Source organism: Nannospalax galili, unplaced genomic scaffold, assembly GCF_000622305.1.
Source record: "Nannospalax galili isolate Female #2095 unplaced genomic scaffold, S.galili_v1.0 scaffold746, whole genome shotgun sequence".
Taxonomy (NCBI): Eukaryota; Metazoa; Chordata; class Mammalia; order Rodentia; family Spalacidae; genus Nannospalax; species Nannospalax galili.
This window is the reverse complement of record NW_008354790.1, coordinates 497,681-522,104: the sequence shown is the minus strand read 5'-3', so window position 1 is coordinate 522,104 and position 24,424 is coordinate 497,681. Positions and strand designations below refer to the sequence as shown.

The window sequence follows — 24,424 nt, the reverse complement described above, 5'->3', positions numbered from 1 at the left end:
AGCAGTGTGCACTCTTTCACTACAAGAAAAAATGTCTGTGGAAAGCAGTGCTCACCGAGTGAGAGACAGGGGCGCACATACCCACCAAACAGATGCTGCATCCAGCCTACAGATTGCACAATTCTCAAATGATCAAACAAAGGGCCCACATTTGCTCACCATTCTCTGGCTACCGGATATCAAGACAGGCACTTTCTACATGTATCTCATTTTAATCCTCAACACAACACAGAAGTTTAGTCCTATTTACTACACCCCCCATTGGAAAGACAGCAAACGAATCCCTGTGACCTGAGCAGGCTGCTCTCTCTGATGGCTGCCACTTCTGTCACATCCCTTCTGTGTTCTTGGAACCTCAGGGCTTGCTGTGCCTTCTGCCTGGATGGCTATTCCTGACAGTCACCTCTGGCTATTGCACTTTATACTACCTTGGCTCAGACAGTCCTTCCTCAGGAAGAGTCCTCTGGTGACTGTCTTTCAAAGGGTATCACCTCACTTTACTCCTCAGTCAATTCCATTTTCCATTGTGTTCCCCGTTATTTGACATGAGTCATTCATTCATTCCCTCATTCTTCCATTTGTGGTCTGTTCAGAAAGTAAGCTACCTGAAGAAAAGACCTTGCTACCTAGTATGTAGATCTGCACAGAGTCCCTAAAATCCACAGGAGCACCTGACTCATAGTAGGCACTCAGCAAATAGTTATTGGGTATTGGATGAATAAAGGGTTGAGGAATTAGTGATTTGGCTGAAGTTACAAAGTCAGAAAATAGCATGTGTGCACATGATACACAAGCATCTGTACACACACACACTCACATGCTCTACTCTCTACTGCATTAGCCATGCAGTTTCCCCACCTCAACCATCCCACCATCCTTCCTCATGTTAAGAGCTGGTGCCTGCTGAGGGGTAGTCTGGAACCAGAGAAAAGCATCAAACAGCAGTGAGGAGACCCTCTGTAAACGTCCTTCTCTCTGGATCCATTATGTACCTCACGATGATGAAATGGGTGCAAAATCTTTCACTGGACATCTAGATTGTAGCCCCCTAGTGTGGAATATGATGTATCAGAGGGAGAGTGGTGGCAGCAAAGGCCATCATCATCAAAGTATCCTGTGAACAAGCAGGGATGGGTACCATTTAGAAGAGAGAGCAGCCCCTAATGTATTAGCCGCCTACCACATGACCAAAGGAAAATTCTTCAGACCATGGAATTTCTGAGGGGCTAACAAAACAACACTCTCTGGGCCTTACCCTAAGCTGGAGTCTGGCATCTCTATCTGAGTCTTCTTCAGTTTCAAAGGGCTCCAGATCCATGGCTCTCTGACTAGCATCAATGCCACAAGAGCAAAGTCCTCTCCTAGGTGCTAGACACAAGAAATGATCAAGAGAGACAAAGTTCCTGCCTTCTGGAGACTCCATGCCAGTGTGCAGATAGGGAGAAAAACATCAATTGAATATTCAGATCCATAGGCAGTGGCAGGAGCAAAAATGACAGAAAGGAGCCACAGTGCCAACAAGAGAAAGATACCGTGGTAGGTGGCTCATCTTTGGATAGATGCTCAGCAGGGGTTCTCTGAGCATGTGATGGTAGAGCAAAAGCAGTCAGCATGAGAGGGAGATAGCTATAGAAGGCCACCAGGGGATATGGAGGAGGCAGAGGTCCTATATCAGGAAGGACCTTCACAGGTCTGGCGACACAATGGAAGCTGAATGTCAGTACAGAGGGGCCAGGGGCAGGGGCAGGAAGAGATCTTTCTAGAGGGGGGAGGAGTCACAGCATGGAGCTGAGGTCCCAGGTCTGGAACTTAGGTTTTGTGCCTAGAGCAGTGCTAGGAGAACACTGGTGGCGGGAGTGTGCAGAGGCCTTGTTCAGGCGGCTCCCCCACCCTCCTCTCCCCCTCCCACTGCTCATCCTGTTGTTTCCTTCTTGGCCTCCCATTAGACACAACATCAGGACCTTTGGGCAACTTAATGCTACAATGCCCAAAACTCCAAAATTGGAGTGGAGAGTATCCATGACATAGGCTTTCTATTAGGGTATTTGTCCTTCACTCTGAGATGAGCTGTAAAAAAAGATTCAAATTGCCACTTCCCTGGGTTTAGGAGTGAGTCTGCCCTTCTCATGAGATTGGAAAATGCAGACCCTGGGGTGTTTTACAGTGGGTTTTAGTGTCTAGTGATGGAAACAGCCAGAGCAACAGAATTGAAACAAGGAGCTCAAGGCCATGGAACTCCATAGCTCAGTTTTGTTTGTTCATTTTCTGGTCCATTCAATACGTGAATCAAGTTCTTAGGTGTCAGACACTGTTCTGGGGGCTATGATATATAAATGTTTTGGTTGTTAGCCTTAGCCCTAAATGGCTGCACCATCTCACCACTCCTGTGATACATAAATGAACTACAAAGATAGAACATGTGAACATCTCTATTCTCATGGAGTTTATGTCTTAATGTGGAAGACATACAAGTAAGAAATAAACACGACAGGTATAGAAATTATAACAGAAGAGTCTAAGTACTATGGATAAAAATGAAGGCATGTAAGGTTGGTAGCTGCTGGATCTGGTGGAGAGCACATTAGAGTTTCCCCGGGGAGCTCAGGGGAACCCCCCTGGAAACAAAGGCTTGGAAGAGAGTCATGATTATAGCTATCTGGAGAGAACTCCAGGTGAGAGAAGCAAAGACTCCAAAGCAGGAGATGTCTGACATATCAGAGGACTGTCACCTAGGACACTTCCTTGCCCTGTCCTGATTCTGAAGAGTGGGTGTTGAGAGCAAAGTGAGTTAGGGTGTGATATTTCCAGGGCATAGAACACAAAGAGTCTCATTGGGCACGGTGCCACATGCCTCCAATTCCAGCATTTGAGAAGTAGAAGCAGAAGGCTCAGAAGTTCAAGGTCATCCTCAGTGGCCTAGCAAGTTGAAAGTCAGTGTGGGCTACATGATACCCTGTCTCAAAACCCCAAACCCCAAAGAAAGAAACAAAAAGAATACATAGGTCTTTATAGACACTTTGGCCATTGGAAGGATTTGATACAAGGAAAGACATAATCCACCTTAAACTTTAATTAGCTTATGTGCACTGAGAAAAGTCTGGAGAGATAAGGGTACACACAGAGAGAATAAACAGGGGACTATTGTAAATACTTGGGTTTGATGCAGGGTAGTAGCAGTGATGTGGAAAATTGTCATATTCTGGAAATATTTTGTAGAACCAATAGATTTTCTGACGTATTGGATGTAGAGTAATGGATTAAAAAAGACGTTAAAGATGACTATGAGGTATTTAGCTTGAATGACCTGGTTGCTATGATCTGAGCTAGGTTAAGGAGTACTCGGGAAGAAGATGAAGAATTCGGCCTGGGCATGTTAAATTGAAGGTCTATGGAATGAACAAGTGGGGATGCCAGGGAGGCAAGTGGCTGTGAGAGTGGGAGTCAGGGGGTCTCAGTAGAGAGCACAGGGGTTAGAGACATGAGCACAAGATGAGGATTGAGGTCATGGAACCGAATAGCATCACTAAAGGATGGTATAACATAAGAGGCTAAAGGGAAGAGGAGGAGGGACCAGAAGAAGGGACCCATAAGCAGCAACTACAAAGGTGACAGGAAATCCAAGAAAAGGAGAGTCCTCAGAAGCAATAACCTGAAGAAAACCAACTTCCTTTTGGATGCTAGTGGATGTAGGACTTTGTTCCTTGAACTTCTTTGAGCCGTTTTACACAAAAAAATCCAATACTGATGTCAGAGTTTTTCTTCGGTATGTTTTTACTGAAGGACTGACTCAAGGTTTAGAAAACCACTGCCTGTCACCTGTCCTTACAAGTGTAGTGGCACTGCACATAGACATACCTGTTTGTTTATATGTTTCCTATGGCAGCTTAATGTCAAGACAGCAGAGTTGAACAGCTACAAGAGGCCATGTGGTCAACTGCGCATTGAGCTTTTATGGAAAAAGACTGCTGACTCCAGAATTAATTCCATTGTATCTACATGTCATCAGCTCACATCCTTCAGGAACATTTAGGATTTTACTTACATGAGGAAAAAAATAATAGCCATCTGAAGGCTACCACAATCGTTTTTGCTCTATTCAAGCTCTCTCTAAAAAAAGTAGCTCATCCCTGTGATCCCCACTTTACAAAAGATAAAAATAAGACTCAAAGAACTTGAATGTTCTGTCAAGGGTCTCCTGAATGGGTAAAGGATGAGTCTATGCTTAAAATCCAGGAATTAACCTCAATTCTAAGCTTCATATATGCACCACCATATTGATTTTTGGAACACTGTCTGATATGATTACAATAGAGGATGCTTATCCTTGAAGAGTTTAGGAACCTACCTGACACCACATTTAATAAATAGTAGGTCCAGGATTCATGCTCAGTGTTATGGATTGAGTGTGAAATGTCTCCCACGGGCTCATATGTTCGAATACTTGGTCCCCAGATGGTGGTGCTGGCTTGAGAGATTATGAGACCTTTGGAACTTGGGGCTACTCTGGTGGATGTAGGGCATAGGCAAATGGAGGCAGATCTTTGAGGGTTACAGCCTAGCCCTCACTTCCAGCCTGAATTCACTGTTTCCTATTTGCCATTCCAATGTGAACAAGCCAGTACAAGCTCCTATCACCATGAACTGACCCATTTCAGTCTTCCTTGCCATGATAGACTGTGTCCCTTGAACAATGAGTCAAAAAATTTCTCCTTCAAGTTGCTTCTGTCAGATATTTGGTCAGAGTAATGAGAAATAACTATGCACTCAGAGAGTATGATGCCAAGGCCCATGCCCTTAACTGTTGTGCTACACAAAAAAGTCTGCACCAGTGTTGATCCATGATAGTGGACCATGAGTTGTGATTTGGGTGGCAGACCACCCACTACCTCTGTGAAGAGCAGCTCCAGAATGGTCTCTTAACCCTGCCTTCCTTTCCTGTCCCATATCCCCTAATCCAAGTTCCCACTTAACCCTGCCTTCCTTTCCTGTCCCATATCCCCTAATCCAAGTTCCCAGCCTCTTCACCAAGCCTGAGTGGATAAAACGCACACTGGCAGGAAACAGGAACTGAGAGCAAAGAAACAAGCAAGGCTTCAGATGGGCCCCTCTGAGGAAGGAGCGACGCTCACACTCACTACTGTTAGCAGGAATGGCTGACTAATTACATTAGGTCCCAGGTGCAGAAATTCTGACTTTCAGGACAGGTAAGGCATGTTGAAATGTTCATTGTCATCTACAGGTCTTGGGCTTTTGCTAAAAGATTCAGTTTCGTCAAAGAAAGCTGTCCCCCACCTCTGTATCGCCCATGGCCTTGGAGTTAAGCAAGGACTGTAGACAGAGGGACAGCTTCACCACCAGCTGCCCGCTTCATCTCAGCTGTATCTAATCTCAGGCCAAAATGTCTCACTCTAAGCCCTATACCAGACTATTCGCAAGCTATGGTGGCCTTCATAAGAATTCCACAATGGATCCCAGTGTTGTTGAAACTGGGAGACCCTGAGACCCACACTGAGAGAAGATGTCATCGAGCTCCTAGAGGGGGGTAGGGCTGCTGTGGGCCATCAGGGCATAATGCCCAAGTCCTGTGGGTGGCATAATGTGGAATTCATCTCCCTCACTGTGCATAGTGGAGACAGGCAGAACAATCTAGACTCTGTCAGCAAGTTCCTCTGGAGAGTTCAGACACACTAATGAAGATGACTAAGAGGGAGAGCTGTCCCTCATGACCAGGGCCACTGCCACTCATTGTTAAGGTATCCATATTCATGAGCTGAAAGGACAGCTTCTATAACCCCTTGGACACAGAGATGATGGGGCAGAGGTACAGCATGCTGGTCCACATTTGTGGATAGGATGGGGATATACTATGAGGTCAAACACTCTGAACAGTGAGTTAGGGGACTATAGGAAATATTTTTAGTTATGGGAAATCCCCCAGGGGAAACCTTTGCCTCTTATAAATAGGACTCTGGGTCTGCACCAAGAACACTCAGCCAAACTCCAGACTCAAGCTCAACATTGCTAAGTACTACTCAGTTTTGCCAACAGTCATCCCTGTGCCCTGTCTGATCTTCTCTTAGCTTCACTTAATCTGGGGGTCCCATGAAGTTACAGGTACATAGAGGGTTCAAAGCACACCATGTATCATCGCAGCTCACCACACTGACTGTTTTCTAAACCTTTATCCGTCTGGCTTGTCTATGGTGTTCACTTACCTAAGTTTCTCGTAGAAATAAATAAATCTTTGCTATCACAAGCCTTTTGGGTCCAAGAAGGTAACTTTGGTAGGAGGTTATCCTTTGTGTAGGGAAATCTGGACCAAGAACTTGGTTTCTGTACCTAAGAGTTTTTCTTCAAAACAGTAAATTTGGTTTTGATCCTCTCCACATCATGGTTTTGAAGTTGGTAGATTTGTCCTAGACTCACCAATATTTTTCCTATTTCAAAGCTTTCACTTCTGTTACAGCACACCAAGTCTTAGTCCCCAGGCAGCGTAACTGAAAGGAAACACACTGAGCCAAATAAATCAAATCACCTCTTTGCAGCTGGCCTCCTGTAGGTTTCTATGGAGCCACAGGCTAGTATTTAGTTGTAAGACAAATGTTGAGCAGAACCCATCAAACCTTACCTGCCTTTCTGACATGATGTAGAGTTGCTCATGGTCCTTGGAGAAGGCCATGTCCCGGAGGACTGGGCCTGGGTCCACCACCTGCACAGTCTCATACTGGAGGGCATTGCCTTTGGGTCCATCCACCCGAATCTACAGGAAAAAGGAAGAGGAGAGCTGAGTTTAGATCATAAATGACTTACAGCTCAACTTCAGTCCAGAGATACTCCCAAAAGCCAAGGGAGAGGCTATGAGCTCTCTCCCTGCAAAGTGCGAAGGCCAAAACCAGAGACAGAGTGATACACGCCCACCATGACCTCATTTTGGAAGTATCACAGAGGAGAAAGGAGAGAGACCAGCCTGGGCTTTGGAAAGAATCTGGTCTTGTTCTTTGGTTCCAATGCCCCAGGATCAGATCTTAGAGGCACCATTGGTCTTTGGAGATGGGTACGGAACTGGTTTCAGGATTAGGGGAAGTAAGGCTGTCTGAGGTCAGAGTGCCATGCCACATTAGAATGACAATATTACTTGCCACATTTGTTAGCAGAAAACACTTTTGGTATAAGAATGTGGGCTAGTTCTTTGAAACTTCTACTCATATGCCATTACTTTACTTTACTTTGAACTTGAGGAGCCATCCCAAGAAGTTTCACATGCCTGATCATTTTTGGCTCACTGAAATCATGACTTATACTTTAGAATAGATGCTTGGTTCTAAAACCTCCTAGAGGTTTTATTCATGGCCTCAGGAAAGGCAATGTGAACATCACAGGAAAATGTGCCTCAGCCAGGAGACCTCCTTAATCTTTCAGGAATATGTAACAGAATGGATGATTCCTAAGCCATCCACAAATCCTTCCTAGAAATGTTTAAACAGTGAGGAAGATGGAAGAGACATCCACCCACACACCCCATCACTGAGAATAAACCTATAAAGACTTGAACTTTCTAACTCTACACAATGTTTGTCTGGCTTCTGGCCCAAGTCTCTAGAACCATCTGTAATTTTAATGTACAGATATAGCAGACCCATTGCCCCATGCTAAGGACACCACCCATGTATCCCATCACAAATCCCACTGAAGATATGGCTAGGTAAGAGCTAGGGGATCAGAGGATTTAATGATATGCTGTTAGTATGAGACTCTGTAAGGCATTTCTCATGGACCTTTAGAGGTTTTAGCAACAAAACTAAAGAACACATTATCTCACAAGTACTTTTATAATGTGCTCTCATTTTAATTTTCAACATGTAATTTTCAAACTCTTATGAGATCAAGGAGAATAAAAGAGTTATTCAGAAGATTTAAATGATAGAAAAAGGACACCTCAACTGATAGATCAAGTCACCAGAATGCCTAGTGGCACCTGTTTCTGCTGAGCTCCCTGAACCCTGATTCTAGATTATTTTATGGTTTTGTGTTTGATTGCTTGAACACTATTTATTTTTCAAATGAACAAATAAATGAAAATAAGACTCCTCTTTGCTGATTTCCCATTATGCTCATAAAAACAACAATAATAAGAGAAAACAAGCAAAGGCTCTAAAGAGAGAGATGTTTAGCTCTGCAGTTGAAATACCTCAGTGTCCCAGAGCCCTCCTTCTGTACCCACTCCTGAGTCAGTGATGTCTACATTGGCCAGATCCTTTCTTAATCTGAATGAAGCAGAAATCCATGCAAAACCATTTGCGATTACTACCCAAGTCTGATAGTGCAGTGATGGCCTTGGCCCGTGGCACAGCTAGGCTTCTTCCCAGGAAGGAAGGTTCTCTGGAGTGGGAAGAGTGATACTGAGCATCTTGGCTGATCTTCAGTTTTCTCAGGCCGCAGGCAAGCACTGGCTCCTACAGGGAATGCTAATAGAACTAAGAACCATCCAGCGCTCTTAGTCTGATCCCCAGTAGAAATTAAATTCAGTCTTCTTTATCATTCTGGCTCTAACTTTTCTACTCATTAGGATATGATAGGCTAGATGTAGTTGGACATCAGAGGAAATAAGCAAGGGACCTGGAAACACCAATATGGCAAATTTTCATGGGCCTGGCCTTGTTTGTTCCTATCTTCCACACTCTGCCTGAGTGGGAAGGCAACCGGGAAGCCTTCTCCTTTTCTTCTCCTTCTCCCATCCCAACCTAAACTATAGCTTTACATAATACAGAAAGATAGGCACTCATGTATCTATCTCTCAAGAGAACCTCACATAAGACATGGGTAAAGGAGTTTATTGTGAAAGTTGATAACTATTTGGTGAATAATCCTAAAATATAGGTAGAATGGACTAGCTTCCATTTCTCTGGACTCTCTCCAGACAAATAATAATTGTTCTTTATGAAATAGATAATGCTTTGGGCATTTGTACCTCATAACTCTACCACCAGCATTAATATCATCCTGGAGTCTGCAGGTGAGGCATAAGAGGTTAGATAACTTGTCCAAGGTCACATATTCAATGAACATGGATGTGGAGCTAACCTAGGCCTGACCAATTCAGTGTCCTTGCTTCTGTGAGTTTACACACTACACCAAGCCCTCACAGTGAGCCTCAAAGCCCCATACCATAGCCAGTCCTATTACTTCTACAAATCTGCATCTTGTCAAGAAGTCAAAGTAGTTGATGATGAACAAACATGATGCTGAGGTAGTGGAGGAATCATGTCTTTATCCTCTGTTCTTTAGGGAGAGATATGCATATGAACGAAGATGAGGTTATAAATTTTCAAAGTAATGAGCCTTTATAGTTTTGTTTTATACCTTGTGAAGTATTCTTAAATAACACTGTCTCATCTGATGGTGGTAAAATTTTTATGATGTTGCCTGTCAGCACAATAATTCTCATTTTACTAATGAAGAAACTGAAATGGGGATTATACTGAACCTTGCCCAAAGTTCAATGGTAAACCAATGTCAGGCTAGATTAGAACCTAGGTCTCTCCTGATTGCTGGCTCAGTGCTTGCCTCTTAGCTATTTAGCTTTTCCAAAAGCCTTTGACAAGGTTCCACATGAAAAGGTATTTAAAAATAATGAGTCTCCATGGGACCTCAGGCAGTCTGACCAAAGGAACAGAACTGACTTAAAGATAGGAAAGGATGTATTTCTGTGTGGTTAAGTAGAACTGAGAACTCCCAAAGCACAAGTATTGCCAACAGTAGTCTCGTTTCTAATGCATGGTCTAGAGGAGGGAGCAGGAAATTTTGAGGCTGATTCCAAGCTTTTGGGGATAACATAAAGCTCAGCAATGGGGACGAACTACAGAAAGAGGCTCTGCTTTCTTTGGGAATGAGAGTGAGGGAGGCATTATCCCTCTCACAGCCCTGCAGTTGTGAGTCTCAAGAGCAGAGGTCACCCCTATTGCATTCCAGATAGCTCTGTAAGTAGTTACTGAGTAAATGAAAACTACATTCTACCAACCCTACTGCACATGATCATGGTAAGAGGCATGATCAAGGAAAGGGACTTCAGAAGATCATTGTCTACCTCCAGCATTCTAGGACAGCCAACAAAATGTTAACCAGCATCCCATTAGGGTCTCACAGCCATCATCCTGACCAGTTTACCTGAGCATAGGCGATCCCACTCAGCCCACTCTTTGTAAGACAGAAAGACAGCTCAGATGTTTGGAGCTCAACAACAGCTCTGGAATGACAGCCCCAGCCAAGAACAGAAAAAGGAAAGTCAAAATGGGGGAGACGGCTATTGGCCAGTGCTTATGTTCCAGTCATAGTAGAAAGGCCACTCCAGGGCTTGGGAGGTAATAGCATAAACAAATAAGATTTGTTACTTTATATAGTGCAGATAATACTTGTTAGTCAGCTAAGCAGTAAGAAAGGATCAACAAAGATGTCCACTGTGTCTAAAGGCACGAAATGTAAGGAGACTGATTGGGGATCATGAATGTAAATTTGGTTTTTGAAGAATGTTAATCTCTGAAGCTGACGTAAAGGAGGAAACTATATCTCTACTTGGTGAGTCCACTGATGAAGTGACACATTTATTCACCATTCATCATTCATTTGTTGAATGTCTCCCTAATGAGCAAATGGATTCTAGACTCAGAGCTAGCTTCTGGAGAGGACTGGTAGAGTTCCAATCTTGCCTACCCGAAGGCCTGGCTCCTAAATGGTTCAAACTTCAATCCACTGAGGTCCAGAGTCAAAGGGGTATTCACAGGCTATTATTGCTTCTTTCTGGGAAGTCTATAAAATTGACTGGGGTATAACCAGGTATGATAAACTCAGTCCCATGTGAAGGTAGTGGATGGGAAGCATGTGTAGCTTAAATGGCTAATGGCCACCAAGATGGTATAACTGACCGGTAACTCAAAATGTACCATAGGAGACAAAATCTCTTGGGTCATTAAAGACTGAACCAAAGGAGCAAAGTTGGTAGTACTAATGGTTTTATAAAGATATGGGATACTGAAGGAAGGTAAGACTAGACATATGAAAACGACATGAGAGGGACAAGTGTGGTCATCTCTCTTCAGCACTGTCCTGAGGATGGAAAATGAATGGAGCAGATCCAAGTGCCAAAGTGCATCTTGTGGCAGGGGGAGATGTTCCTTCAGGCCCCATCTGAGCCCTGGAATGTTCTAGACCAACATTAGACAACATAAATATGTAAACCACTAATGTGGGCTATACATACTATTTAAAATTTCCTAGTTATGGTCACATTAAAAAGGAGATTTAAAGTTAATTATTATAACACTTTGTCTAGCTCAATATGCCCCAAATGTAATTACACTGACTTGTATAAAGATATAGGAATTATCAGTGAGATATTTTACATCCTTCTTCTCAGCCTAAATCGCTGTCACCTGAGGTGTACTGCACACATTTATTACATATCCCAATTGGGACCAGCTATACGTTCAGAGCTTACTATGTGACTAGTAGCTGTCATATTGAATCATACCATTCTTATCCCTACATTCTGATTCTGAACTTACTAACTTACTGGGCTAAGAATTTGGCTTGGTCACTGTCCTCTTGGGCAAAGATCTTGCCTAGTCACAATGCCCTAGAGTTTCCCAGGGACCTTCCATCTGCAGCACACTGAAACACAGCGTGTTTCATTGTCCTCATGTTTTTGGTGTTCGGGGAGGCTGTAGGCACCTACCTGTAGTATGGTCTCCCTCAAGTCAAGCAAGTCAGAATGCTCAGATGCACATTCCTGGTTCTGATCCAGCCTAGCACTTGGTAGGCTCATTGGACATACTCCTGCCTTCTCTTTTCACACCTTGAACTTGCACAGCAGGACTCCCTATACCCTGAGTGATATTCAAAATATATTAACAGCTACTTGTGGGAGTAGATTTCTGAAGGTTTCCATCTGTACCAGCTATACCTGCTGGGAGAAGGTCGCAGGCAGACAACTAGATGGTAACAGGCAATCAGGAGTGGAGAGCATCAACCATCAAGCACACAGATGCACTTCAGTGCTGACAACTGGGAGGCCACACTAGGACTTAACAATTGAGCATCACCCCTGTGTGGTCCCTGCAAGGGTCTCTATTATAGCACTGAACACACACTTCGCCACTCCCTCCATATAGCCCGGAGACACATACACACACGCACATGCACAACTCTGAGTGTCCAAGCTGTTTCACCAGCCTTCTCCAGTCAGTCAGTCTCCAGCCCAGTAGCTTCCTAGGCAGTCATCCCCCTTCCTTCTAGTCCCTCTGGCCTCCCGCCCATCCACTAATCAGCACAGCACCTATCTCCATCCCTGGCACTGGGAGTCTCTGCTCTGCCAGGCAGACTGCTATTGAAACATCAGCAGGGTGGCCTCCACAAAGGTCAACCATCCAGGGAGCTCCTGGCAGCTGCTTGTTTGTTTATTGGAACATTATCTGGGCCGGGCTGTTTATTTACATCTATTGAAGGATTGAACAATAAATATCGTCTCCCAGTAGCAGGCAGATGCTTGCACTGGAGCGTTCTGGCTGCTGTCTTGCTTGGAATAATCTCCCTAATGAGCAAACAGTGCCATTCATCTCTGAAGATGTGGGCCACCCCTGTCCTCCCTCCCTGCACATCCTCCCTAAACTTCCCCACGCACAGCTCTACCTGGCAGGCGGCATCCAGGTACAAACATTTGAGAATGGGATTTTTTTCCGGAAGACAGGGAAATGGAAGTAGAACTGGAGATGGAGGGAGGGGCATATTAAACCTAGAGGCAGGTTCCAGTCCACTCTGAAGTCTCTACATGGACCTTCAAATCTTGAACACAAAGACATGAGGCAAACTAACTAGTGGCCTGGATGAGACGCCGAGTCAGTCCTCCTTCTCAAGATGGGATGGTGCAGATGGACGGTATGCTTCACTTTCATGTTGGGCTAGACCAATGGTCTGGCCTCCTAAGTGCTCAGAATTTGAAGAAGACTCTATACATGAAATTATACATCAGTTGGTTTGCAAAGTGAAGCTTTTCCAGTGCAGGCAGGGATAGGTGAGGTGCCCAAGGAGAAAGACAAAAGGCACAGGTTTAACCCATCGTCTTAGAAGCCTTAAGTGCACAACTTTGGCTGTCTTCACTCTCTTGGCCTTGACCTGGCTCCTATTTGTGGTAGAAGTAGTTATAAGAGTCCTTGGTAAGGGATGAGTACCGAGGATGCATGCCCTGGAACACCACAGGGTTCTGATTCTCCTAGTCATCTCACATCACAAGTCATTTGGATCCCAGGTAGGTATTTTCTTCCACTGGCCATCAAAGGGTCTAGCTGACATTGTCCTGGCCACTGTCCCTCAGCATCTTGCCACAGAGGCTACAGAAGTAGATGAAGAGAAAAATAAGTGCACCATAGAGTGCCAGAGGCAGGCATACAATAGGTACCTGTTTGTTGAATAAATTATCTGAGGAGCCAACTTGGGTCTGAGATGTCATGAGTGAAATCATTACAGAAAGAGAGAGAGAGAGAGAGAGAGAGAGAGAGAGAGAGAGAGAGAGAGAGAGAGAAACATAAACATACACACACATATATATATATCCCTGTATTCACACATGCATGCACACACATACATATATACATAGACTCTGTCTCTAAAGATGAGATCATGTCTCAGTTCAAACATAGTCTCTGTAACTTCCTTATAATTCTATGACAAAGTGATGCAGGGCAGATTTTTCAGCTCTGATAATAATGCAGAAGAACAGGGAAGGGGACAGCAGGAAGACAGAAGCAGATCTGGGATGAGGTCTGAGTGGGCAGATTTTTCAGCTCTGATAATAATGCAGAAGAACAGGGAAGGGGACAGTAGGTTGGCAGGAAGACAGAAGCAGATCTGGGATGAGGTCTGAGAACCTTGGATAAGCTGACTGTGGTGTCAAGCATCTTGGGAAGGTGATCCTTCACTCCTTCTGTACCCCTGGAGAGGAGATGCCAACTTTGTATGATGGTAGACTGGGACCTCAAGCTCTCATCTGACTCTGAGAAGTTACAAGTTTATCTACTATCAAGCAGGCTTTCCTTGTGCCCTATACATTCACTTTCTGCCAGCATTCTCAAAACCACAAACTAAAGATATCTCAGAAGAAAACTACTCAGTAGCGCCTTGAATTTCCCCAGGGCTTTTGTTTTTAAAATCTCCCCCGGTCCCTTGCTGTCATTTCCCATCTGCGTTCCCTGCTCCACCTCTTCTTTTTTCATAGTATCTGTTGCCTTCTAACTTTTTCCATAGTACATACATTTATTATGGTCATTGTGTGTCCCCTTGCTGAAATGCAGAAATGCTTAGCAGGATATATCTCTCAAACCTTTGACCATGCCCAGAGTATCTGCTCAAATATGTGTTGAGTGAATGAATGCATGCATGGATGCATGAAAATATCCAATTGTCATCTTTCTTCATTCTCATAAAGCAGGGGCTGCCTATTTTATGGTAATGGAAAAGGGATGTTCTATCTGGAATATCCAAGGGCAGGATGGAGTAGGAGCTGCCCTACCCAGGTCCAGATGGGCAATGGTAACCTACTTCACTGTCAGCATGGACTACCCCATGCTGCGTCTCTACTTCCTGACTTGAGCCTCAAGATTTGGAAAGTGGGTCTACATCCCATTTCCATGTTCATGCTGTTTAAACTGCCCCAGAATAGCACAAGGAAGACTCTTTGTTTTGATTTCCTGATTCCAGCCAGGAGAAAGAGAACGCAAAAGAACAGCAAGACTGTAAACAGCAATTAATTAGACAGGCACTGTGTGTGCACACGAATCCCACGCCGCGTTACCAAACACTGCTGGGACAACCAGTCCCCTTGGGTCTCTTATTACACACATTCATAAGGCTGAATGATGAGTTCTAGGCAGTCATTAGCCCTTCTGCCCCTATTGTCCAATCTACAAAATCAGAGACCGTGACTTCAGAACATTCCCCTTCTGCATGGGTGGTGACACAAAAGAACAAGCTCCAACTCCACAAAGCAGAGATGCTGAAGAAGTGATCACCAAAGTCAACATGATTGATATAAAGCAGAGACCAGAAAAAGGTTCAGATTCACATATTTCAAATGCAAAATATTTAAAAATCTTGCCTCTGGTTGCACATCCCCACAGATCAGAAGCCTATATGCTGGAGTTACAGGTTTGAAACTTTGGTGTTGTTAACCATCTTTTGCCCTGAGTAGTCTTTCCTCACAAACTTCAGCTGGCCATTTCTCATGTTTCTCTGTTGATACGGGAGCCTAGGCAGACTGTTCCCACGCCCAGCAAACGAGTACAAATGAATAGATAGTTAATTTACCACCTGCTATGCATCAGGTACCACGCCATGTGCTTTATACGCATCAGCTCCTTCTGGTGTTTGGCAGATGGACCACGCTCATCCATGTTAGAAAAGATCAGAGTCCTGAGATGGAGCACACTGGCAGACAGTAAGCCTCTAAGTCCATGGCTCTGCCACTTAGGAGCTATGTGCTGTTAGACAATCCACTAAACTTTTCCAACCATCACTCTGTTCATGTTAAAAGCAGAAACAATAGCAACACTTTGTTACTATGGATTCTGTGTGAGTATGATAATGTTCCAAACATGTAAAATATTTATAAAGGAATAATAGTCATGTTTCAATAAACACTAACAATTAGGGCTGAAGAGAAAGTTTGGATAATAAAGTACTCATCTTGCAAGAATGAGGACCTGAGTTTGATCCCCAGAACCTTTTTTTTGGTTGTTGTTTGTTTTGTTTTGTTTTGTTTTGTTTTAAAAAAAGCTTAGCATGGTGGTGCATGTTTCTAATCCATTGTTGGTGAGATGAGACAGGTGAATCCCTGGGGCTCACTGGCCAGCCATGCTAGCCTGGGTAAGTTTTCAGCCAGTGAGACTCTGTCTCAAAAAAATAAAAGCAAGGCTGACAGGGCTGGCAGCACCTGAGGAGTAAGACTTGAGCTCAACCTCTGTGAGTGCACAGAGAACATGCTCACACATGTGCACAAAGCTATCAGTTAGTACTGTACAATTATTACTACCGAAATAAACACATTTCCATGACCATCCTCCAACACTAATGGGAACTATAACATCATGTTCCATAAAAAGAGAAGAGAGAGGATATGGCTGATAGACTGGGCTCCAACACTTGATCAGGTCTCCTAAGGGCTGGAAAGAGAGAAAGGCCCCATAACTCAGGCTACGGCTGAAACAGACTAGAAGCTGGAGAGTACTAGATGGAGGGCAGGGAGCCAGGCTCACAGGGGTCCATGCCCATGGGTGGATTGTGCAGACCATGTTTCAGCAACACAGACTGGACAACTTCTCATTCTGTTTTCAAGTGCAGGCACTGTCTGGGAAATTGAGTCTGTGCTCAGGAATGATTCATAAAGTCAGCCACTTTGGGGGAAGGGCAATGAAAGCAGCTTTGCACCTATGAGTTAGCCAAGTTGCACAATGGGAAGAGGAGGACTGAAGACTAACCTCACTGTCAAGGAGAGGCGCCACACATCCCTGAGAACCAGGACAGGCAGAGCAGAGTCAGGACTGACAAGGCACTAAGAAACATAAGGACCTGTTTCAAAAGGGGGTCGTGCCCTCTGTGGAGTTGGCACAGAGATATGGATGGAGTTCTTCACCCACAAACCTGTCTCCCCTGAAACTTTTCACAAACCACTTTTGTCCTATACATGTGGTACCACCATCTCGCCTCTCTTCTATATACAATGTTAGGACCATGAACAGGTTAATATGGATAAGCCACGCCAAGCACCTGGAACAGCAGGGAGCTGTGAATATGATGGGCAAGCAAGCAGTTAGCAGTTGTCCTCTGCAGGCATCCAGCAGATGATTCACATAGCTGTGCCTGGAGCAGTGGGGGAACCCCTGTCTAGCTCAAGGCTCAGGAAAGTGGACTGGAAATGGTGGGCCCTTGCCTGAGCTGGTGTATTATTCTGTTTACTCTGAAATGGTCAGGTTGAAAGGTGCTAGCAGACAGCTGCAGAGTAGAGACCTTGCAAGTGTCAACTGGATGAGGAAAGAGAACCTATCTTGGTTTCATCTTAGGCTTGACTCTTTTATATCCCCAACTTTACCAGAGGCCGTACATGCCTCTGCTCCTCAGTCTGTGGGTCCAAACCCCATCTCATCAGCATCACTACTGTAGCTTCTGAGCTGAGCTCTCTTTCTCACACCATCCTGTACATCTTCAGAATATCTTTTACCATCACCCTAGAGTGGTGCCCCAGTAAAATCAAGACTCCTCCTGGCCCTTCTTCCAATTCCCTCCTTCTTCTTGTCTCTTATCTTCCTCATCAGCCCCCAAACTGTGGGACACTAACCACCAAAACATTGCAACCCAGGCCCTCTAGGACTCAATGAGCCCTTGCAGAGTCCTTTCAATCTCCTCTCTGCTGCCATTCAACCAATCTAGTTCACAAGTTCCTCTGAAACTGGCTCAGGACACTCTTAGGGGGGATTCTTTATAATACCCGCCTACCCCCATCACCTCCTCACGTGGCATCTATCCACATTATGTTTGCCACCAAGCAAAGCTGTCACACGTTTTGGCCAACTCCACAGCCTCTCCTTTCTTCCTCTCATGCTTCTAGCATGTTTCATTTCCATGCCAGAGGACCAACATCTCCAGGGAAAGTCTTTGGGGTGGGGCTTTTCAAGGATGAGGTGTAGACTTAGCTACATCCCTCCCTACCCTGCTTCCTATTAGCATTTGTAGCATGTGTTCTGTTTGTAGGGTGACCTCTGCTGAATTGTGGGACTCTGGATCGCAGCTCAGAGCTACTGTGAGGATTTCACCAGGTGGATTATGAAATGCCCATGGTCAAGTATCAAGCACACAGTAGGAATAAGCACTTGTGCCTGTGATTTGAAGCTAGGTAGTGTGTCATGTGCTTGGTTAGTGTGAAGATGTGAAAGAGACCATGGAATGCTGATGGTAATGTAGCAGAACACTGCTCCCCAGCAAGGCCTCAACAGCTGGTAAACACCAGTTGCTTAATAGATGTTTACTAAATTAACCAATGAACATATGAACTCCATTACTAATGGGATAGACCAAAAGGATCCAGTGTTCTTAGACACCCTGAGACTCTCTCCTAAGCTTATCTCTCCTAATGTCGATCCTAAAGGACTACCGGGCCTCCTAACACCAAGGACATCAGCAACATAACCCTATATGATTCCCATTCTCAGATACTGCTCCCAGCTGTCTGGGAGACAACAGGGGATCGACCGCTGCTCAGCCCCTAGGCACTGTTCTGCAATTTCCTTGAGAAATAAATAACCAAGGGAGCATCAGACAAGTGTCTATTACCTCAACATCTGCTCCCTCTGATGAGTTCTGCTCTGGTCCTTTCCCTACAGCCTCATCAAGCTGCTGGGGCACTGGTCCTTCTGTGGAGCATGAAGACTACCTCTCAGGGACAGATGTGTGTGCTTTTGTATGGCAAAGAACAATCTATGCTTTCTCGGAGCAAAGGAGAAAAGCACTAGCTTCCCAGAAGGGAGAGAATGCAACTCCCAAAACAAGGATGAGGAGCATCCCTCCTTCAGCCTCTAAACCTAAGAATCACATGGTGCCTCCAATTGAGAACCACACTAGTCTATGTGGCACCACCTGGATGCCAGCTGAAAGACCAAGGGATGCTTTGCAATATTAACCGACTTGCAAATCCCTGAAACAGGCAGGGATTTAAGTTTTGATCACAGGGGATCTACACCAGGATACACACACACACACACACACACACACACACACACACACACAAGCATTGATGCATGCCATATTGCTGGAGACTCAGCTCAGGTATGACTGAGAATCGAAGTTTCCTCCACCCTTCCACTGAATCCCAGGACAGAGTCCATGCCTTCTTCACTCCACAACTTGTTCATGACGTTCTTCATACATTGTGACACTCAGGACGCATCTTAACAGGGGTCTTTGCATGTGCATTCGTCTTTCCCTCACGTTCATGTGCTTCATGACTACAGGGGCCGTATCACAAAATACCTCAGAGGAACCCCAGTCTGGAGTTGACATTTTCTAGCTTCAAGACTGTACTAGGCAACAACACATCTAGAAATAGATGCTGTTAGGTGTCATGGTGAGACCGTCCTTACTGTCTGTCCAGCAGCAAGTTACTGGAGCCCCTTGGAGTGGGCCTCCCTCAGTGCCATACCACAGACCACTGCTTGTGATTTTATGTTTCCTCTCCCTATCTTGTGCCTGGGCATAGCCGCCGTCCCTTGCTTTTGAAACAGTAGCTACCCCAAGAGAGAAGCACTTGAAACTATCCCAAATGAGCTCCTAAGAATTCATGAGGCCTGGGGAGAGACATGTAAATGGTTCACAGTTAGAAAATCTGTCCCCAAAGACACTATGGGGAAAAACCCTTCCCTGGCTTTAAGTTGAGGGCATCCCTGTGTCTGGATGACATCACCAGATAGAGTTGGAATGTACAGATGCTAAGAGCTGGGGGCCCCCAGCCCAGGGGGGGGAACACTCTGATATCACAAAGGCTCTTTTGACCACTCCTCATCCACCCACACCCTCATTTGGGAGGCGTAAAGGCAGTCTCAAGTCAGACAGTGACTTTTGACCTCAGTGAGGGAGCGCCTAGAGGAGGAGGAAGGCACCAGAGTTGAAGTGCCTTGGTGCCTGGAAGGGAAAAATACTACTACTACTACTACTACTACTACTACTACTACTACTACTACTAGTATGTGCCTGTATGGTTGCTCATTCTGCCAAAAAGCCTGTGGAGTTAATTGCAGAGAAACACATTTTAAAATAAGATATTGGAAAACCATCCTCTCCGTCACTGGCCACAGTGATTACAATTATTTATGCGGCATCGCCATGGCCCATGTGTTTCACAGCAATTACACTATTGATCTTGTGGCTCAGAGGCACTGAGCAAAACCCACAGAGACTGTTCATGATCCTTTGGGAATTGTTTCTCCCATGTTCCAGATGTGGAAACTGAGGCCAGCAAGGAAGTGACTGTAGAGAGTCAAGGCCATGAAATTCAGTGACTAGGATACAACTGGTCATCAGTATACTCATATAATATGCTAATGATGTATTAACATACTAACACTAACATGGTGAGGTATTGATTTGGTCAGCATTTACTCTGTCCTGGTGGTGTTAGTTTTTAGGTTTGCCCAAGAAATTAAATAATGTAGTGACTCAAATGGGTTCTACAAGTTTCAAACTCAACTCTGCTTGGAACTAGCACCATAAGTTTTAAGAAATGAGTCAACTTCTCTAACTCTTGTTTTCCTCACTCATGAAACAAGTGGACCTACCACATGTGGCTGATGGGACAGTGAGATGAGATCATGGATGACATGCCTTTAGCTCAGGACCTAGCACACAATCAGAAGTAAACTAAAGCCACAAGATATTCCTTGAATCACGCCACACATTCAGTAGCCCATGCTCCCCATCTCCGTGTTTCCCAGCTTTACCACTGTAAGAGGGAGAGGAAAGCCTTGCTGTGTTATATGCCTCAATACTGAGACTCATAGTAGAATCAATAACATGTCACTCTTTCTTAATCTTAATGATATTGAGGCAGGGTCTGGCCTTGGACCTCTGTTTCTAACTTGGATGAAGGTAGAGATGGTTCTGGAGCTCTGAGTTCCCTCTCTACCTTCTGCACTCCATCTCAAAACAAATTTCTCCACTATCTGTCCTTCAGCTCAGAGTTAGTATGAAGCTAATAATGGTTCTACGAAGTCTCATTTATGAAATTATTGTGTATTCCATGTATTTTGAGGACATGCTAAGGGGTAAACCGTATTGCATGGTGGGAGTCTTAAACTGTATAGAATTAATTATCCTTCATAAAGTTTCTTGCTGTGGGAAGTTCCATGGTTCTGGGGAATAACCTCTTACATTGCATGGGGTCAAGGGATAGATACCAATCACAAAAAGACAGTAAATCACAGTGGTAATCATCTTGATCTAACGTAAAGACGGTGGGAAGGGAGATAACAGAGATGGGAGGTAATGGGGCTTAATAATCAGTGACAACCCTGGATGACCAAGGAAATGTTAGAACCAAGAAACAAGCTGGAAGGGAAAGCTTGCATGTGTGGAAGAAAAAAAGCAAGTCTGAGATGTGTTGAACATCAATCAGGTGCTGGTGGTATGGTCAATAGAGTCTTGGTGCCTTTGGAAACTCGGGACTGATGCCTGGACAACAGGTTAACCTGAGCCTGCCCTCATGCAGGCTTCGTGGTCTGCACTAGTACCATTCATCTCCCTAGGAATCACTGAAAAATAGCAGGGTTAGATGCTCTCTGAGGTCCAGATTACAAAATTGCACAGAATAGATATCTATAATTATATATAGCTGTATGTAATTATATTATTGTAAGTACGAGTCTGTCTATCTTTATTATATAGAAGGCACCATACACATACATACATGTACATATTTGTTGTTAGCTCCAGGGCTCCCATGGTAAGAGAGACTGGAACTACTGGTGAAAGATTAGCAGATAATAGAAGCAAGGATGGAGGAGTTGGAAGCATTTTTTGAGGCACTGAAGAAATGTGTCATTTTTTGTGTCACAATTTTCACAATTTTACTTACAGCTGTTTTAGGGACATTTTCCCCCCAAAGTCAATGTGAGTTTCAAAATAAAAAATATACATACTAATAAAAAAGCACCAAACTTTCAGGATTTATTCCTTACTGTGACCTAGGTTTGAAACAAGATGGTGTGCATGCTGAGGATTGAGGCTGGTTCCTTTTCTCCCCTGTAGACCTTAGGTCAGTGTTTCTGGTCAGCCTCCAGCCAAGCTCTACCACCAGAGGCCGCTGGTTCCCTTCTGTTTCTTTGGGGTCTCAGATGTGGGCCCTAATCAGCAAGGAGGGGAAATGGCAAGGGGGAAGGAGGGAAGAGAAGAAGGTGAGAGGTGGGGAGCAGAGGGATGGAGAACTGAGATGTCATAGGCTCTTATACTCCCCAACTCAAGAAGAGGTCTCCACCGAGCCTTCAAATCCCAATTCGTAGGTTATACATCCTGCTTCTTGGCCCATAGACTTTGATCTAGTAACTGAGCTTCTTACTCCTTTACAGAAAAACCTTTGTGTTCCTCTCAGCCCAACAGGAACCTGATCATACCAAAGAAAGACAAAAAGAAGCCAGCATCCAATGATGCCTCATGTCATTTAACCTTCTCCAAGATTTCTGGGCAGACGATTGTTTCCTCATCCTCTAGGGACTATGAACACCTTTTATTTCCGACACTACATAAATACTGTCAGGAACTTCAGGTCACCTCATCCTCCACTGTCCTTAGCATGGTGTTGTCCATCTGGATTCCATGCCCTTCTTCTGCCTCTGTCCCTTCCCAGACTCCTCCATTGGTACCTAAGAGGAGCACTGAGAAGGGCTGAGAATGTAGAGATATTTCTGTGTCTGGGGCTTGGGGGATAGGACCAGAAAGGCTCTCTCGCTGGTCTACCCGGAGTGGGCTCTGAGAGGCTCCTTTTCTCTAATTCATTCCATCACTGAACACTAATTGAGCACCTATTGTATAAAATCCTGCTCAGAGATGTGGAAGATTCAAAGGGAATTTGGCTGGTTCTCACATCCATGGCCTCCTTGTCTAAAACAATTATGCTTCATAAGGCAATTTATAAAGAAATTTCACATTTATTTTCCAATTTAATTCACACCAAACATAGTAAGTGAACAATACACATTTGTGAATTAAAATGAGCCACTATCCCAAGAAGATAAGGACAGTTATTTTTATTCATGTTCTGTATAGAAACAAATGAAGTTTCAGAGGCCAAATGACACACCCAATGCCAGATAGAGCTAACAAATGGGGCGCTCAGACTTTTCCAACAGGTCCTCTGCCAACACTCCTTGCCAATCATACCCCCTCCTTCTGAGTGAAGCATATGCAGATACCAGGCTATACAGGTCCCAAAGGGGAGTGGTTAATGTCTGAAGGGTACTTCACTGCAGGGTGGTACCTTGAGTTGAGTTTAAAGGAAGAAGAATACATGTCCTGGGGCAGGCTAGTGCGAACCAGGGCAGAGATAGCAGAAAACAGTGTGCATACAATAGAAAGTGGACAGATGTAGTGACTCAAAGGAACATGATGAGAAGGAGGTCGGGGATGGAAGGTTAGATACAGGAATAAGACACTTTTGAATGTGTTTCAAGGCTCTGGGCTTTAGTCTGAAGGCAAAGTGGAGAATGTTGTATATTTCAGAGACAGAATCTGATCTCATCTTTGTGAAATAGAGATAATACATAATCTTCATCTCATTTTCCCCAATTTGAAGAATTTGCTGCACAACCCTTGAAGATACATATTGAATTCCCTTAACAAAGGTAAGTATCTACCTATTATCTAAAATAATGAAAAACAAAATGCTATGCTACCACCCTGAGCCTACCTAATTTGTCTGGAAGGTGGATAACAGATGTTCTTCAAGTGGTAAATCCATTCTAAGTTTAAATATCACAAGCTGAAGATTACCTAACCAACCTATGATGGCTAATCTTCATTGTCAACTTGACCGGATTTAGAATCACCTAAAATACACCTCTGGGTATGTGTGTCGGGAAGCTTCCAGAGAGGCATAACTGAGGAGGGAGGATCCTCTCTGAATGTGGGTGGCTCCATTCCGTAAACTAGAGCCCTCAACTGAATAAAGAAAGAAAAAGAAGGAAGGCAGTTGAGCATTGGTTTTCATCTCTCTCTGCTTCCTGACTGTGGATGCAACGTGACCAGCCACCTCATGTCACAGCCAGCATGCCTTCTATGTTGCATTGTATCTCCCCTCAACCCAGAGTCAAAACAAATCCTTCCTTCCTTAAGATGCTTTTGTCAGGTATTTTGTTATAACAAGAAGAAAAGTAACTAATACACAAACCAAACACCCTAGTTTATCAACAGAATACACTGGAGTCATGGCTGTCTCCACTCATGACCATGTAACTGAGTGAGGGCTATGGCTGGGCTACCACTGCCCAGTATCACAGAAGAGCATCAAACCATGGATTTCTGGGCCAGGAAAGGAACACAATTCAAAATTTGAAGTGTAACCTCTACTGAACATGTGCTTCTTTCATACCATCATAAAGCTGAAGTTCTCTAAGTCAAATCATTTTAAGTTGGGCACTATCTGTATTTTCTTCATATTTATTTTTATTGAATTGTTGTGCATTAAATATGTCTTAATAGTATTTGGACCCCCTTCCTTATCTGCACCCCCCATAGCCTGCCTACCTGATTTCATGTATTCTACCTAGTCAAGTTTGTATGCCCAGATGTCCCTTGGTGCAAGTTCATCCAGTGGAGCCTGTTTAGCATATCTAATATATATATA

General features: G+C 44.3%; 1 protein-coding gene across 2 annotated transcripts in view; it reads right to left on the bottom strand.

Moving 5' to 3' along the window:
• The window catches only part of Plxna4 (plexin A4), a 461,715-nt gene that overhangs the window by 158,254 nt on the left and 279,037 nt on the right, over nt 1–24,424 (bottom strand). For both annotated transcript variants that reach the window (XM_017802882.2, XM_029555453.1), the window contains exon 4: nt 6,629–6,760. In XM_017802882.2, coding sequence (XP_017658371.2) covers nt 6,629–6,760 — 132 coding nt within the window. The remainder of the gene's footprint in view (nt 1–6,628; nt 6,761–24,424) is intronic.